The following is an 18607-nucleotide window of genomic DNA, read 5'->3' on the forward strand; positions in this document are numbered from 1 at the left end:
TACAATAGAATGTGCTAGACATGCTTACGACAGTTACAATTAGCATACAAATGGAATCTCCGGTCGATCTTTGACGGAGGAGCTCTTATGTTTCTGTGACCGGAATTCTAATTAATTGGGAACTCGACATCTAAAGCTATATTTTAAAATAGTTTTAGTTGTATCTTAAACTGATTGGTGTATGTATTTTAGTTATAACAAACTATTGGTAAATTTTAAGCTATAGAGTTATTACACGAGCACTTTATTGCATTCAAAATTTGTATATTCTTACTTACTTCTCTGCCTCAGCGACCCCAAAGTGGTGTTGTGTTCATCGTTACGGTAAAAATAATTATATAAATAATGTTCAGCACGTTTAGTATTTCATTATTATCAAAGACTACGTTTACACCCTTCTAAAACGGCATTATTCAGTAAAAGTATTGTATGTATGGCACCTAAAATGTATACAAAATTCCACAACAATATAAAGATCTCTCAATTTAAATTTACTTACTGATTGATAAATGTTATTATAATTTTAACGATTTTTTAATGATAGACTCAGATAATTGTTTTGTGGGATGATAGCATGCTCTCCATTTAAATTTGCATACCCGTGGACGGTGAAACATGTAGAATTAAGTTTTTATTTTAACACCACATTGTAAAAAAATGTAAACTCATGTTTTTGCAAATAAATAATCTTTATCTTTGTCTTATCATTTTATAAATAACATGACAAGGAGCACGATAATAACTTGTTTACTAAATATTTTTAAAGACTGTCCTAAACAATGTAAGTCTTAAATATATTGATGATCAAGTGAAGTGAAAACGCGAGGGATGTAATATGGTTATACATATATTGGAATAAAATAACATAATATTCATAAAGAAATGCATCTAAACAAAAAAAACAGGTACTCGTTTTTTGGGCAGTCGTTTACAAAGATTAGAAGAATAACCAATTAAATTTACTATCTAAGGAAATGGTTAGGATTATTTCGGGTGATAATTTTTAAGGTAATTTATTACCGTTTTGGTCTCAAGTATGAGGATAAGACCAAACGTTTTCCGCGTGCTTAGGCACATTTCCGTAATCATTTGTGGGATTAGGAAAACTTGGATTTTAAGCCGAATTTTAGGCACAGGAAAATGGTTCGAGGTCAAACGGAAAGTTACAAGCCTTCCGAGTATTTTTACCTGGTTTATTTTTACCTGTATTTTATACCTGGTAAAAAAAAACGAACAACCATTTACTACCGAAGATTAACATATATAAGGAATAAAAACATGCGTAGGGCGATCGGGCACAGTCAGTTCGCCACCTGCTTATATGTATTTTATTTAGGCCCTCTTCAGGACGGTCTGTCCTGAGTTGTCTACGTACCCAGTGGAGCCCGTTCCAAATCTTTGGTGACGGTTGTCATCCACATCGGTGGTGGTCATCCTCTAACCCATTCGTGATCCAGGAATGGCCAAGGTTCCTTTGACAGCATGTTCTTCATCTCGTCTCACACCTTGGCCATCTCAGCTGACTATCAGTTATATCGTGCATAGTTCAGATTGTTAAAAACAATAATTTTGATTTCCATGGCAAGTTTTTGTCAACAAAAAGGGTAGTTCTTAATACGTAGAAGTTCACGTATTCATTCATTCACATTACCTCAAAAAGCAAGAAGTTGGATAGAAAAAGTGATTGATTTGCAAAATGCGCTAAAATTAAATTTGCAATTCAAATGTACCCAAAACTCCGAAAAGCACAGTCAGCAGGATTCAACCTGATAAAATTCATTGTAAACTCGTCCATATTACCGCCACTTAGAGAGCCATGTAGGGTAACTTGTTCTGTTGGCTGTACATATGCCGTATAGGATATCCTTTGCTCTTTATCAAGTCGTTCCAAACTAACCCTACCTTTTACCGCTCACTAAACTAAAAGGCACGTTTAAACTAACTCCTGGACTAATACCTTTTGTTAGCTTGGATATTACTTTGATATATTGAGGCATTAGCGATCGGCTCAAATGAGGATATTTGGAACCTTTTTAATAATATTAATGATAAGGTATTGTTTAGATATTCTAGTACCATGATCTTTGATGAATTTTCACAAATGACGCCGAAATAATGTCGGTAAAATTTTGTGGCAGGCCAATAAAAAATAAATCAGATTTTCATATATAGCTCTGGATTTTCTTGAACACTGTTGTAACGAATTTTTTTTGAGTTATTTCGTGAAAAAACATCGAAGATTCTAGAGTAATATTATTTTGACGAAAATGTAGACCATATATTAGAATAAAAAATTGAGTTTTATCGTTTAAACTTTCTTCATCAAATAATTCTTGATATATATTAATCTTAATTGTATTGGAATCGGACAAAAATCTCTAAATCGGCAGACTATCGGGGGTCAACAAAAAAAAATGATAATTATGAATTTATTTTCAAGATTACTTTATCAATACCCGCAGCCTCATTATCCGCACACCAATTAATTAATGTTAATTTCTTTTGCAGATAACAGACGCTTCGCGATCGGTAAATACTCTTTATGCTTTTAATATTTTCTTTTTATACATTTTCACTTCAAATTTAATATGATATAGTAATTATATTTATGTAGTACTAGCTGCGCCCCGGGGCTTCGCTCTCGTCGGGAATTTCGGGATAAAAAGTAGCCTATTTGTTATTTCAGGTTATATTCTACCCGTGTATCGAATTTCATAACAATCGGTCTAGTAGATTTTGCGTGAAAGAGACATAAATTATAACCTCATAAAAATTGTACACATACCCTCATAAACTTTCGCATTTATAATATTAATAGGATATTATACAATATATCATTTAGGTACTTGGAAAATGTATTTAAAAAAAAATTAGTGCAATGAACCGGGGCGCTGCTATTTATACATGATATAGCGTGATGTTTCGTATAAACTTGTGTTTTCGGGAACTTTTTTAATTTCACCGAAGAAGCGCCTCAGCCATACTTTGCAAGCAAGGTTGATAATTTGCAATCGATCCAACAACTTTGATGTTTCATCAGTCATCAAATTCTAATTTATATGCGGTGTATCTTAGATATGTTTGATTTAAATCGGTTCAGCTGTTCAAGAGTTAAATATAAGAGTAAGAGCGAAATGAATATTGAAAGTCGGGGATTTTTTAATTTGTCTATCTAACAAATAAACTTGTTTACACTGTTGTGAAGACTTGTAATTGGCTACAAAATATTTATTTTGTATGCTGATTTGTTAATTATGCTGTTGGTCATCCAAATTCATAAAAATAAAATAAAATAAACTTATTTGTGATTTTCTATATCATTATTTTAGAGCGGGAACGATACGCTGAATGAAAGTACATATAGAATTTCAATATTAAACTTTAGCTCATTGTAATTTCATTACGCACTATTCATGGTTCCACCGTATAGGTACACGTATACATACATAACATATAGTTATCTAATAATACGTCTACATTGCGCGTTAATCTGTTTGTTCGCAAATTTAGCTGTTTCTCGGCTATCATATGGTGTTTGTGATGAGTCAATATGACGTAATTTGAACACAGTACCAAATTGTGTACCAAAATATACCATAATTTGATGCTTGTGATGATTAGTTGATGGAATTTAAGACTTGGGATGGATTTAGGGCGATTTGGAATACTATTTTAACCCTTGACGTAACCGAGGGGTGCTGTGTTTATCGTAGCTTCAAAATGGATAAGCCAATTTTGATCTAAAAGTTAGATGATTCTATGTAGCAACCGAAAAAACTCCATTTATAATGCATTTGTAATGTAATCTATCCCCGGTCGGGTCATGATGGAAAATTATCTTTTTCTGATTGGATGTTTATCTATATGTGTATCTGTTATAAAATATAGTATAAAATATAGTATCCCATAACACAAGTGTTTACTTTGGGGCTAGCTCTATCTGTTTGATTTGTCCTAATATATTTATTTATTATATTATTTATTTAGCTCATAATACTATGTACCTACTTAAATGTCAGAAATATAGATTACATGGTATCACAGAAGTTTTATTTCGAAAATTTTCATTTTTCATTCTTGATCAATGATAAATTTAGGCACACAAAATTTAGAAATAAAAGAGAGTGAGAAGAAAACTGAACTAAAATAAAAATGGCGGAGAATAAAAATGAAAGAAAGCAGACTCCAATGCTTAACGGCAGAGGAAGTAACCGGGAATAATACGTATGTATATCTCCTAATAGATATCTTCAAATTAGCTATTGAAACCTGTCACATCCCAATTAGCAAACAGCAACTGCCGAAACCGTAACTAACAACTGACGTTACTATAACTATTAATTAACACGATCACGTCTAATCAACGACATTGAGGATACCTCGCCAAGCATTATCAGGTCATTGCTAGGCAAAACGTGAGAGGTGTACCAACATGACCAAAATTATCCTCAACCTAGGACCTTATCACTCCATTTATGACATAACAAAGCACCATAAAAAAATCTCAACTTAGTATAAATTACACCACAAATATGTCATCAGCATCATTCAGTACTCAACTAATCAAGATGAAGGGTGTAATCATTTCTTGTTTGGTCGTAGTGGCGTTAGCTGAGCCACCGCGCTCTAGAGCTGAATTACCTCGCTTCAGACAAGCGAGGTTTAGATCTCAGCGACAAGAGTTAGCACCAACTACCACTGACTCTCCCACGGAACCCACAACTGAGCCAAGTGGACCATATCCTCCTTCAGGATGGAAGCCATCTGGGGAACCCTTCACACTGCCTAAACAAGAAGTAGAAAATACTTACGGAGCTCCAGAAGAAGGGCCTTATCCTCCATCAGGATGGAAACCCCAAGGGCAACAATTTAGCCTGCCAAACGAACCGCCTGCGACCAGCTATGGAGTACCCGATAACACTTATGGAGCACCAACAACAGATGCTGCAACTACGGACAATCCTCAAGCAGAGAAACTAGACGAACCTGTTGAGGTTCAGCAAAGTGTTGGAACATATTACGTCCTCCTGCCAAACGGACAGCTGCAAAAAGTGGAGTTTATGACGGAAAATGACATTCAGAATATGCAGTATACTGCTAGATTGCAGTTGAGGAAGCCGGCGCCGCTCCTTCTGTTTCGGCCTTAAGTGTTGTGATTATTGAGATTATTAAAGATGATTTAACAAAATAATATTCCAATATTGTGTTTGTGTGTTAGTAATAATCAAGAACGTTACATACCATGGTTACTATTTACTATTTGAAACAATCAACTGCAAAATCCATATTCATTGCAAATTCGCTTTTATTACCGTGACATAAATCCATGCAGTTTAACTTGACATATATTCCACTGTACATAGCACACTCGATAAGCTTATTAGGATTATGCCCTTAGGTAGTTGTATCAATACATTAAATATGCGCATTCTATTTTTAGATCGCAATATTTTTACGGCAATTTTTTAATCTACAAACAAAACAATCTATAAAAAAAACTTTTAGGTCGTCAATAAAACAAAATTGGATTAAAAAATAAAGCCAATATATTGGCGCTGAAAACTGGGGGTGACCATAAAAAAACAGCTTGGGGAATATAAAACCCAGCATACGGAATACGAAATATTTTTGTCTCATTGTTTTATGCCTAGTAAAGTTATTGACATTTTATTTTAATCGGCAGTCATGTATTGTTTAAAATATTCTCATTATAATGATAATACAATTTAAGCATATATGACGTGTGACATATATGTTTAAATTGTATTATTATTTAATATTTATTGTATTATAATTAATTGTATTATTAAGGAAACTCGTTACAAATGTGTATTTGTAACGAGTTTCCTTATGCAATACTAGCTAGTAGGTGAGTTGCACCAGTCAACTTTGACGTTGACTTTAACCAGTGCGGAAAAACGCAAAGTACGTTATTTCACCTAAACGACGTCGGCGCGTAGGTTCAGTTAACGTCAATTTTGACTGTTGATCAACAATAAGAAAAAAATGGGTGCAACTCCCTTTAAGTCACGTAAACAATAGTCCCCTGTCCACCCCGTAAGCGATTAAGACGTGAGAATTATACGCTGCAAAGTATCCAAAGCAATTAGGACAAGAGTGTAACGGCGCGTCATTATCCCGAGCTTTCGGGACATTAAAGATGGAGCTTTCCCTTATTTGCTTTTAGAACAAATATTCATTATAAAGCTTCACGCTTCAAGGACTAAGGACTTTGATATTAAAACATAGACTGGTTTTAGAATTCTGGGCTTACGTTTATTTATTAATCGTGCTACCTACATGAGTTTGTATACAAATCTGACTCATGTATGGTACTTTTCATAGACCACCACTTGCTTCCGGTGAAGGAAAACATCGTGAGGAAACCTGCACACTGGTTGATAGAATCATCTAGTGTGACAACGCCAAATTTCTCTATTAATTTTGCTAATAAATACGTTTGTGACTCTCAGCTATGATATGAATTTAATACTAAAATTAATACTAAGACGTTTTTAATTCATTAAACATCAAGAGTTTTCGGCGCATTGAGAAGTGCTCGTCTTGCATTAAATCGACCTGAAAATAAATAGAACATTATCTATATATATCGGTATACATATATAATAAACATACATTTAAAGAGCTACAGGATCTTATCACTTTAGATGTCGTTCTCTCGCATCAGGTGGACGGCATGCGTATCTATCTGCACGGCAGTGTAAAACAAATTTATTTGTTAGACAAATAAAAAATCCCCCGACTTTCAATATTCATTTCGCTATAACTTTTGAACGGCTTAACCGATTTTGATCAAACATATCTAAGAACGGCCGCATAACAATTAGCAATCAAATAAAAAAATCACCCGTTGATGAGCTACGATGCCACGTACACAGACAGACACACTTAGCGGTCAAACTTATAACACCCTTCTTTTTGTGTCTGGGGTTCTTAAAAAGGAGTTTCATGATACTCACGGTATAGCCCCAATCCTTCAAAGAAGTTGTCCTTAATCATCCAGTAGTTGATAATCCATTGAACAATACCTCTGGAACTCGCGTATGCCATCACCAGCGCTATCCAGGAGATATCATCCGAAGACTGCAACGTCTGGTACTTCTTGTCCATGATAGTTAGGTTTACAGCGCTGACATCACTTATGTACATTAGAAGTTCACCTGGAACATGTGATTTTTATATTCTGTTATTTATTGAAAAGTAAAAGTTAGCATGCTAAAGTATGTTTAGTCCCGTTTTGTCAATATCAAATAGTGTATAGTGTGACAGTGACAAAAGATACTTTAGCTTAAAGTATGCTTTAACTTTTTTTATAATTGATATCCTATCCATCGACTTTCGTTAGTTGAAGCTAATGGATCACTATCGTAGTAATTTTCCGCTTTATTTTCAACTAATAGATTTTAAATAGGTTTAAATTATTATAATAATGCATGTCAGACATTTATTGAAACTAATAAAATAATTCTAATTCAAATAATGAGATGAAACCGTGCGCATCAGCCGTGATTTTTTTAATTTAATTATTTATAACTATGGGTAATTATTTTTGACGTTAACATAAAAAGTAAGGAAAAGATTGTAAGCATTTGAGATGTGGTATTGGCGGAGATTGGAGAGAATCAGCTAGAAAGAAAGAATCCGCAACGAAGAGATTCTTAACCGAATTGGAGAAATAATAAACATCTTGAAACATATTGAAAATAGAAGAGGACAATGTTAGGACACTTGATACGACATGATGCCTTCTTCAGAATTATTATAGAAGGAAAGGTGAAAGAAAGAAGGGGCCCAGTAAGACCAAGAGATAGTTACACCAAACAAATTAAAGAAAAATTCGTATCATGAAGTGAAGCAGTTGGCTTTGGAGTGAGAACAATGGTAGGAACTCCACCGACAAGAGCCTCGCTCTTACATTACATGACGATGATTGGTAATTATCGATTTTCGGCAACAGGGAGCTATAGGGATTGGCAATTACCGTACGAACCAATTAGGTGAAGCTAAGTCCTATTGAAGGCCTTTAGTATCGAAACCTATTGACCACTGTGTCGCTCACTTCAATCGCCAGATAGCTCCACTATAGTTCTCAAATTGCTTCAAGAGCTCTAAAGCTAACGTTGACTTACTAATATGCTGAAAGCATTCTATGTATATGTTTGTATATCTCCATCTATATTATTATTATAAAGAGGTAAGCGTTTATGAGTTTGTATGTTTGAGGCGGATAATTTCCGAAACTACTGAACCGATTTCAAAAATTCTTTCACTATTAGAAAGGTACATTATCCAAGATTGCTATAGGATTTTAATTTTATCTCAAAATTCCCACGGGAGCGAAGCCCCGGGCAATATCTAGTTGTTGATATATGTCTAGCTTAGAAAAAATTGTTTTGTGTTGGTTGACTGGTAGCTAATGCCATATGGCGTTAAAAAAGATAAAAAGAGTGAAAATTCCAGAAACCTGAACTCGAACGCTATACAGTTACAAGTAGTTACTATACTTGTACCTTGTTCGAGCTAACGAGCGCAACTTGATATCCTAGTAAACTACCTAAATGTTATTTTTAGATCTGCATTATCCGATATTGGCGACACGGGGTGTCCACAGTTCACAGAATCACTATTCATCGACATATTATGTCAGCTCAATCTGAAAAAGATCATTTTATGTATATGTAAATATAATATATATGAAATATAATATCGTTGAGTTAGTATCCCATAACACAAGTAACTCGAACTTACTTTGGGGCTAACTCAATTTATATGATTTGTCGGTCACTCGAGGTTATGATGCCATGAAATAAACCTTAAAATGTTGACGGAATGTGTATAGTTTGTGATAACATTGACCGCAATGCTTGTGATTTATTTGTCTCGACCAGAGAAGAAGTATTAAGAAGGTAGTGTCTAGGCTTGGAAATTAAATACACTATTATTAACTTGAATATTTATAGGTTGAAATAAGGTACCTTCAGTCCTGGTGTATCTAGAGTCCTTGATGAAGACGGTCGCCTGAATAAAGTCCACGACAAGCATGACGGCGCCCGTCGCCGTGAACGGCAGCAGGGCTGTGTAAAACTTGCAGGGCTGCTCCACGATGATCATATTCCCGAATGCAAAGATCGTCCAGAACATGTGGAGACTCAGCCACAGCTTAAGTTTACTGGGAACAATTGCCACACGCAATTAGATCAGGTATAATTCATAAGAACTTTAAGATGAAGCTTGATCTGAGCCCTGAAAATCTTTATGAGAGGGAGGTAAGTATGATTTTTTAAAAGAGAAAACTGCTTGATGTGACTTTCTTTCATCATAAGCGATGTCTCTATTCCTCATTCAGACACAGAGCGTCTGGAACTTTAGTTTGGACATCCTTAATTGTTAGTTATTGCATGTATTGTATATCACCCTAGACAATATTAGGTCGACAGTTATCGGGTTTCTCCCTTCCACTGACATTTGTTTTCTACGTGATTTTTTGCTTTACATAAAACTACAGATCTATGCAAGTCTACATACCTATAATAACTCACTCAAGTAGTCCTAGTATTTTATACCTATATAGCTATCAGTGTACCAAATTGACTTTTGAGTTTACTAACCTCCGGAAACTGGCAGCGACGTGGTTCTTCAGCGGCCAGACGATATTAGAGAATACCTGCTTGAAGTCTCTCACTTCGGTGTAATTATAGAAGTAGATCCTTGAGCAGGCTTGAGGGTCGTACAGGTATAGCAGCTTCATGAGGGTGAGCTCGTGTAGCTCGTGACGCTCCGGTTTCAGTTGGCAGCTGAGCGTCACGTAAGAGATCACCGTGATAAGTATTGCTGGAATTCAGATCAAGTACCGAACTCAATGATGATAACAATAAACTTGATAATGATGATAAATTGTGGATTTTTAAACACTATCCAAAATTTCACAATATGTGCAGTATAATGTATATAACAATGTAAAATATATAAATACTGTTGTAAAAAAATAATATAAATAATCAACTCTATGCTATAGAGCTATGCTCTTATCGGTGGAGTATACGCCACGCCTCTCTGTCCTCGGCTTTGCTTTTAAGGTCTCGATACGACACAACGCCTGCCTTCTCTTTCAGTTGGCTCGCATAACTCTTCCTCGGTCTCCCTGTACCTCTTCTTCCTTTCACCTTTCCTTCAAAAATAGTTTTTAATAAGGCGTAGTGTCGTATCAGGTGGCTAATTATTCTTCTATTTTATATTTCTGTGAGCAGTCTTCTGTTTTCGTTCACTATTTCCAGCACTTCATTGCTTATTCTCTCTATCCAGCTTATTTTTTCCATCCTTCTCCAGCACCACATCTCAAAAGCTGTCTCTACTAATCCCAAACTAAAAAGCTATTGCAAATTTTTGGAATATCCTTTGAATACTTGCTCGTATTCTATACCAGGAAAGGATTTTAGAAATTGAGATGTTCATCCTTTTACCCTGATCTAATACTGTTTAGGATCTTCGTTGCCCGTGTTTCTACCAGACTTACTTAACATCAATAGTAAATCGGTTACTGTTTAAACCGCGTTAGAACAAAACATTTTACTTACTTTGATATAAAACAATAATCATAGTCCAATAAACCAAGGATCCCATTATAGGAGATTGTTTACACAAATCGTTGTTTAGAATTGTAAACCAGTTCTCGATGAAAACAGTGCTGACGGACAGGCAAATCGAGCGGGTCGCGATCCAATTATCTCACAGTACAAAACATTGTAGTTCAGACATACAGACAGCATCTTGTAAGGTAATTTCGCTTTTAAGGGTTACGAAGGAAACAAAGAAGGATGAAGGGGGATTATAACGGACACTTATAGTTTCGTCATGTTTTTCTGTCCGTCCGTCATCGGCTTAGCTTCGAGACTATTGGGCCTAGAAATAATGATGATATAAATTATAACAAAAAAAAATATCTCTAAAAAATCAATGATAGTTAGCAAATAATAAATAATGTATTTGATAGAAAAAATATATCTGCCTTAAATTAAATTAAAAAAAATGTTTGAATTAAAGTTTGAATGCACGGTGCTCGAAGGAAGTGAAAATTTCACTCTTTCGAGCATATTGCACGTCTTTTTATACATGCAGCCTCTGGGCTGCGTATACTAAGAAAACCTACAATGCCCTACGAGTCCAGTTTAACAACGCGTTTAGGGTGCTGATGGGGTTGCCTAAATTCTGTAGTGCTTCAGGGATGTTCACGGAAGCTCGGGTTGACTGTTTTTATGCAACGATGCGTAAAAGGTGTGCATCCCTGGTACGGAGGGTGCGGGCCAGCCCCAACAGCATCCTAATGATGGTGGCCAGCAGACTGGACTGCACGTATGTTAATCGCTGTTGTGCTGTCTCACATGGGATAGTACAACAGTGATCAATGTTATTTATTATTTATAACAATTATTTTTACTAACATTAGGTTAAGTCAAATGGAATACTAACAAAATGGATTGTGAAGTCTGAATAAAAACTTATTATTATTATTATGTTTCTCCTCTTTTGGAATTCACGGCACTAAGTCCGGTCCTTTGAGAGGCTTGCGTGGGGATATGGATCCAACACGTAGAGGCCCTTTGGAGAGTTTTGATGTTGTGTAGGTCTCCCGCCAAAGCCCGCTCGCGGATATATCAATAAAATGATATGCCCATGAGCAGGTCTCGGCGGGAGTGTGAACTATTGCAGAATAATGGATAGAAGTATCTGGTCTATAGAATGAAATTTGGATGAACTAAGAATGGGCTATTGCAAAGAGTTCGGTCACCTGCCATAATCATGATAACTGACTATTCAGTGGCAGGTGGTGACTCGCCGCTCACTGGATGGGCCCCTCAAATCAGTCGCCGCGATTGGCGACAAAGGGGCAACATTGGCGTGGGCGGCTAAGGGTGTAGAGAGGTGAGTCTGCGGGGCGCGAAATCATGGTGATCCAGTCAGACGCCCCCGGCGTTATGACATTTTACACTTCCACCCTTCGAGCATATAGCTCTCGCGACTCCACTCTGGCCGGCCGGTGAAGGCAAGCCAGAGGTAGGGGTCCTGTTACCTCTCGGTTTCCACTCCGACCTTGGGGAAGGAAGGCGGAGGTGAGGAACAGGGTCCTCCCCTGGGAGCACTCAGGTCCGTGGGGTCGCTACTCCCCAACAGCTCGCCACAAGCTGCCCTGCGGGCTTATTATTATTATTATTATTATTATTAAAGCCTTTATCAGAGATAAAGGCTTTAATTCAAACGAGCAATAGACAAATAATCTAAAAAAAATGATTTAAACAAGAAAAACATTCACATCGAGTTTCATTTAATACGATGGTAACCATAATATTTGGTTATAGTCTACTCTTTAGTTACATAAATGTAGAAGTAAATATTATTTATAAGGAATTTTACATGTCGGTGTAGGACATACCTTCGTAATATTGCATGTAGTGGGACTCGTACTCGACCAGTTATTTTATAGTGAAGTAGATGAATGAACATGCGGATTGCCTGATGGTAAGTAAACATCGCAGTCCAAGGATTGATCAGATATGGTTTACTAATGCGTCGAAAACTTTTTGTGAAAGCGGTATATTCTTCTTGAAGGCTCGAATATCTAACGATAGTTTATTTTAATGTCTGTATATCTATACTTATAGTACTCTGTGTCAGTTGTGAGACGCTATTTTGATTACAGGTAAAGTCCAAAATTAATGGCTCTCCTAGCGCGACGATAATGAAAAATTTAATACCCTCCCTTCAAATTGGATTTTCTTTAGAGAATCGTTTCATTTCATTTCGCATTACTACAGTTAATGTTCTTGATAAATTGTCCTCTTTTAGTCCAAACGGGTCGAATGGAATGCCGCAGGAATTATTATGAAAATAGAATGTGAATATTTCAAGTCCTAGGTCTCAATAATATTATGCTTAAATGTAGAAGAATAGAATGAGTGAGGACGTCTTTACTCAATCACGCATATCTACTGGACTGGATGATCAATTTTCGAAATTATGATAGGGACTGGGGCGCAGTTTTAGATTCATAATAGAGACATTTAAATTACAATTGTTTCAATCTTTATTCACTTTAACCTAAAATATCGTTTATCATAGTTTGTAGCACCTTTTAAAATATATTTATTACACAGAAAGAAGAACAAAAACAATTACAATGAGCGATTCAAAATACTATACAACTGGCCTGACGCTCGTCCTTCTGGGTTATATTCTCCAGTTCTGTAATACAGAGTAGTGCCATCTTTTTCTTTAATGGGATCCGGTTCAGGGATTGGTAGGTTCGCCTTCTGACGTAATTTCCTTCTCACTTCCTGCCGTTTGATCTTGCTCCTCATGAGATAGACGAGTTTGCAGCAGAATATGTTCCAGAATAGGAAAACTCCTCCTCTTAGCCACAATAGGCATGCAGCTAGAGGTAGCCAGCCCGCGAATTCGTCTGGGTTAGAAACTTCGAAGTCTACGCTCCACCCACTGTATCTTAGGATCATGCCTTTCGATAGACTCTGCTGGATGTGGGCAACGTAGACTATTGCCATGGAAATATCGAAGAGGACGACGAAAATGTTGACAATTAGAAAGATCAAGAGCATACATTTGAGGAGTTTCACTTTGATGCTAGCTCTGGTGATGAGGCGGAGGAGAATCGCGGTGGCCATCCACACGACATGAACCCCCAGACTGAGCTCAATGTACCTGTGAAGGATGTTTTGTTATTATTTGCGGTTATCAATTCTTTGGGAGGCGAATTCACAAAATTGTGGTTCTGCGGTTCTCTAATATATTTCTCTCTAGTTTTTGTTTTTGGATAAGAGTTGAAAATCTAGCTATTTTTTAATTTTTAATAAAGATTTCTTAAAGTTCAAAATAAATCTTTGACGATAGACATGAATATTTTAATTATGAATTGATCTTACTTGTTATTTTCAAGTCACGTCACGTTTTCTTTACGACATTTCGTAACTTTTTTAAAATTTCTAATGCGAAAATCTTTCAGTCTGTCAAACTTTCACGCTGGGCGGATTTTGATAAAATTTGGAATAGTTTTAATAACCCGAGATCAAACACAGACTACTGCGTGCGGTGCCGCCTATAATAGCTAGTTCTTAATAAGTAAAACTACAGAGAAAAACACAAACTTCCTAGTTTTAGCTGACAATCGCGTTGAGACAGTCACTTCAGCTAGTTTTTGCGCAATGGGCATTATATTCGTGTATCCAGGCGGATTATTTGGTAGCCACAGGTTGGAAATAGTTCGGGCTTTTTCCAGAGCGTAGCCACAGGACTCATAGTCGAAGAGGTACATGATTCGAGCCAATTTATCTGCTTCCAAATACGCTCTTTGAGGTGACCAATAGCAGTAGATGATGGATAATGAGCCGGCGAACACGAAAAGACCTGGGAAGTAGCAAATTGTATTATTACCTATAAAAAATAATACAACATAATACTAATCTTTCTAAACTGAAGCCACGTGGGAAATTTCAACTCTGTAAGACAACTGGAAGTATAGAAATCTAACTTGCAAGATTTGATTACAAACAGACAAGCAAACATCGGGACAAGTGAAATTTACATTAATTCTCAGCCTGTTCTCAAAGGCGTATCTTTTTAATGTCATGAACTAATTACAGTAAACTAAATTCGACGTGATTATATTTAATTACGTGATTTTGTTTCGGGAAGTTAATTTCCAAACTTGGGGTGATCGTGTTAACAAAATACAAAGTTCACTTCAATTAGAGGGTAGACGCTAAGCTCGTTTGATGGACTTGGTGATCATGTCACACAAACTTCCAGGAAACACGATTATAACTGTTTATGGGTTTAAATCTTGCTAGGATTTTACTAAAAATACATTACCAAGGTGTCTTGGATATACCTCGGGAAATATTCATTGAAAATCAATTCATCGAAAAAAACATTCAATCGTTCATTCATATCGAGTTGTTAACACTGGTGTTAAAGACGTTAGATTTTATTAAAGTCGTCATGACATGTATTTTTTTATGAAAACCTATCGCTAACTAGTGGCAAGTAGTCACATACACACTAGTGAACTAAACTGTCCACCAGTGTGCAGGTTTCCTCACGATGTTTTCCTTCACCGGAAATCAAAAAGTATAGTAAGAGAGAAGTTTCATTTTTCCAGTTTTTTTTAATCTGTAGATATGTAATATAGTTAGGTGAATAGCGGCCGTAAGGTATTTAAATAAAACCAGACGTCAAAAATGGTGGTAATTAATCTATACTATTATTATAAAGAAGCGTTTGTGAGTTTGTGAGTTTGAATGTTTGAGGCGGGTAATCTCCGAAACTACTGAACCGATTTCAAAAAATATTTTACCATTAGAAAGGTTCATTATTCAAGATTGCTATAGGCTATAATTTATCTCAAAATTCCCCTAGGAGCGAAGCCCCGGGCAACATCTAGTATTAAATATTGATGTAAATGGCGAAACAGTGATGTTACAATTAAAACAGTTTCCACGAAACCTCAAATCAAAAACAGATCAGAATTGTAATCAAAACATCTAGGGATACTATAATCAATAACCGCAACATCAATAGTTTTAAACAAACACAAACATGATCAAAACATAGATTAAACGTTTCGATTCACCTTTGATAAACTCGAAACTAACGGGCGGTCATGATGGGCATTATCGATAATTAACTATCGAATATATTACCTAAAAAATCACTGTCTTTAAGTTAATTTACATGTAAGTGTATGCTATGACAAACAAAATTTAATTTATAGATTGAACGACAGTACAATTAAATTTCCATTGATAATTAAACTTTATCAGTAATATTTTTGTAGTCTATGGTTAGTTGAAAAAATACTATTTATGCGGTGAATGCTGTCAAAAAATCGAAAAATTTCTCTCTGTCGGTTACATGGGATAAAAATCAAATCTACGATAGTATCAATTATAATGTTATTTTACGTTTTCTTTCTTTTGTTAAATCATAGAACGTATATATTAAAAATATGTCAAATTTTCACCCACACCGACCATGCCGGATTGCTATATCATCGGTCCAGGGTTCAATCTTTTTTGATTGACATGGGTCTTGAATTTTTATCTTTAAATGTAGCTGAAATTTACTTCGCGACAAAATAAAAAGCGTTAGGTATGTATTTTATTCAATACTAGCTCAGTAATTTTTTTATCGCGTACTCTGTAAGACTGGTAAACATATATGATTCAAATATTCGCATTTTTTCTCATTAGTTCAATTTTCTGTTTCCCGCTATGTGTCAAACTTGTCCAATCCCGCTTCCTGCTATGTAATATAAAGTAGATATCCCGTACCGTTTCCTACATATTGTGCCATCATGTTTTTTGCAATGTGTCCCGTTCTGTTTCCCACTAAGTGTCTCCTTCCCATTTCCCGCTCCCATTTCCTACTCTCACTCCCCGCTTTCTGCAACGCGTGCATTTTCCATGACGTTTTACGTCCCAGTTTTTTATTAACCACAAACGTAAATTAAACATTTTTTGTATTTACTATTACTGTTATTTACTACAAAAGGTAAGTGTGCCAATTTTCAGCTTTTTATCTTGAAAATTGTATTAAGTCCCATACAATATTTCACTCCCCTTATAATTTTCAGAAAAATCTGAAACACGTATTCATTACTTTGTTGTAAACAACCAACATCCAAATGTTCAAGTCACTAACTTCAACGGTGTAGAACTTTCATATTTACAGTTTTTCACCCCTTTCACCCCCTTCGGAGTAGAATTTCCAAAAATCCTCTCTTAGTGCTTACCTACACCCACCTACATGCCAAATTTCAGCTTCCCGCCCAGCAGTTTCGGGTGTACGTTGTCCGTCAGTCAGTCACTCACATGTATGAAATGTATCTAATTTTCCTACAGGACCCTCCTCATTTTCCGGGATGAAATGTCTATAAGATGTTATCCTGGGATTCTGAGGCATTTTTGATTCATAATTAGTTTTTCAATTATCCTACGGGAATCTGACCATTTACCGGGATAAAATGTATCTAAGATGTTAACCCGGTATATAAGGTACCTACATACCAAATTTCAAACAAATCGGTCCAGTAGATTTCGAGTGATGCGCTTCAGACAGACAGACAGATAGACAGACAAAAATTTCCAGAACTATATTTTCGTCATGTATATCAGTAACTATGTATATTCCATGAAGAATTAAAAAAAAATCCAATGTACAAATTTGGCCTTTCTTCAATTTTATTATGATGATGACCTACTAATTTAAATCGTACATCAAACGTAAAAAATCCCTATCAATATATAGAGCTCATAGTCAGTTAACATTATCGATATCGATAGACCTCTGCGATCACAACCTTGTTCAAGCAGACTGGCCGGCTATTTTCCGCTAAATTAACAAGCTATTTCACAGCTTGCTCGATACTCTGTGGTCGCAGCTTGTGCGAATAGCTTTGCCAAGCTTGGCTGAGTCTAGACGTTAGGGAAATTGGCTATGTTGATTAAGTCAACCAATTTGTATTTCTATTTTCAAAGACGGCATTGCTTTCGTCCCAAAGAAATTGATCTGTCTCGATTTAAGCTTTTGTTCTAGCCGTCATTCAAACATACGTTTAAAAAAAAAGAATTTTAAGTATTTGTGAACAGTTGCCTAAAGGTTCCTTTTTCATACTGGGTTACCGTTTTCTTAATTATTTTCGATCACTTTGAAACTTTCTTTCATTGTGGAAAACTGTAGTTACCACCTTAGATTAAAACTACTCCGTGATCTCTGACTATGGAAATATAGCTTTAGCAACAATAGTATTCCCAAATAGGATTACCGACAAGCAGGCGGCTGTTTATAAAACCACAGCCGAAACTTCAAAATTTCAAGTGTCTATTTTTTTATACATTGTGTCGAAAAGTGTACATGATATGTATATATATGTATATCTATTCTAGATATTCAAGATTTATTTGACCTCCAGAATTGTGGCGTCACAACCCCCTAAACTAATAAGACTTACATTGCAAAATGACCAATATGGCTATCCACTTGCACCGCTTCCTGTCTGACGGCAGCAGAGAAAGATATACATGATCTACTGCAAAACTTTTTCTTAACATTTTTGTTGCTTTTCTTTATATAAATACTAGATTTATTATTTTCACAGAATCACTTACTTTCTAAATATGACAATAGTGACATGAAATGTCGAGGTACCATGAGGTATTGTGCAATTTTTATGATGAAAAAAAAAATAGTTTCGACATGTCGGAAGTTTCGGCTGAATTTATTATTGAGATCGTAGATTTAGAAAGTACTTCGGCCTGATTGAGACCGATATATGAGCCCGATAGGACAAGTAGAACTCAAGTCAAAATAAAAAAGACGTGAATTGTTCACAGTGATAGACTTCGAAAGCTACTTCACTTCAATTCTGAAAGATAGACTAAAGACGAGACTGATCTAAGCTCTAGCGATGGCCATAGGAAAAACTTGAGTATCCTTGACATCTCCTGGGCAAGTTTAAGAGCCGTGCTTCATTGCACACTCGTGCGTTATTGTAGCTCCGTTGTTTTCTATAGGTTTTGAC

The 18607-nt window shown here is 35.9% G+C and overlaps 4 protein-coding genes across 11 annotated transcripts in view; 2 read left to right on the forward strand and 2 right to left on the reverse strand.

Annotated features, from left to right (window-relative positions):
* Window positions 1-18607, forward strand: part of gogo (golden goal) — a 183036-nt gene that overhangs the window by 75090 nt on the left and 89339 nt on the right. For 4 of the 8 annotated variants that reach the window (XM_053748409.1, XM_053748412.1, XM_053748413.1 and 1 more), the window contains one exon: window positions 2509-2529. The exons of the other annotated variants lie outside the window; for them this stretch is intronic. The gene's annotated coding sequence lies outside the window, so the exon portion shown is untranslated. The remainder of the gene's footprint in view (window positions 1-2508; window positions 2530-18607) is intronic. 8 annotated transcript variants of the gene reach the window in all.
* Window positions 4531-5199, forward strand: LOC128671726 (arf-GAP with SH3 domain, ANK repeat and PH domain-containing protein 1-like). Its single transcript, XM_053748455.2, has one exon. It carries the CDS (start codon window positions 4533-4535, stop codon window positions 5145-5147), a length of 615 nt encoding a protein of 204 aa, XP_053604430.1. The 5' UTR covers window positions 4531-4532; the 3' UTR covers window positions 5148-5199.
* Window positions 6372-10723, reverse strand: LOC128671725 (uncharacterized). Its single transcript, XM_053748454.2, has 5 exons — window positions 10596-10723; window positions 9630-9852; window positions 8997-9190; window positions 6981-7181; window positions 6372-6579 (listed from the first exon to the last, which is right to left on the reverse strand). The coding sequence occupies exons 1-5, from the start codon at window positions 10639-10641 to the stop codon at window positions 6524-6526; spliced, it is 720 nt and encodes a 239-aa protein (XP_053604429.1). The 5' UTR covers window positions 10642-10723; the 3' UTR covers window positions 6372-6523.
* LOC128671714 (uncharacterized) lies at window positions 13090-18212 on the reverse strand. The gene is made up of 3 exons (XM_053748439.1): window positions 18038-18212; window positions 14175-14433; window positions 13090-13731 (listed from the first exon to the last, which is right to left on the reverse strand). The coding sequence occupies exons 1-3, from the start codon at window positions 18135-18137 to the stop codon at window positions 13188-13190; spliced, it is 903 nt and encodes a 300-aa protein (XP_053604414.1). The 5' UTR covers window positions 18138-18212; the 3' UTR covers window positions 13090-13187.

The sequence above is a fragment of the Plodia interpunctella genome, chromosome 8 (genome assembly GCF_027563975.2).
Source record: "Plodia interpunctella isolate USDA-ARS_2022_Savannah chromosome 8, ilPloInte3.2, whole genome shotgun sequence".
In the NCBI taxonomy this organism is placed as follows: Eukaryota; Metazoa; Arthropoda; class Insecta; order Lepidoptera; family Pyralidae; genus Plodia; species Plodia interpunctella.

Coding starts and splice junctions, on each gene's coding strand:
- LOC128671726 (XM_053748455.2), top strand. CDS start 4,533: ATGTCATCAGCATCATTCAGTACTCAACTAATCAAGATGAAGGGTGTA.
- LOC128671725 (XM_053748454.2), bottom strand. CDS start 10,641: ATGGGATCCTTGGTTTATTGGACTATGATTATTGTTTTATATCAAA. Junction 9,191..9,629: donor GTCGCTGCCAGTTTCCGGAG/GTTAGTAAACTC, acceptor AATTGTTCCCAG/TAAACTTAAGCTGTGGCTGA. Junction 6,580..6,980: donor TGAAGGATTGGGGCTATACC/GTGAGTATCATG, acceptor ATTTATTTTCAG/GTCGATTTAATGCAAGACGA.
- LOC128671714 (XM_053748439.1), bottom strand. CDS start 18,137: ATGTTAAGAAAAAGTTTTGCAGTAGATCATGTATATCTTTCTCTGCTG. Junction 14,434..18,037: donor CATATTGGTCATTTTGCAAT/GTAAGTCTTATT, acceptor GCTACTTCCCAG/GTCTTTTCGTGTTCGCCGGC. Junction 13,732..14,174: donor TTGTCAGCTAAAACTAGGAA/GTTTGTGTTTTT, acceptor CATCCTTCACAG/GTACATTGAGCTCAGTCTGG.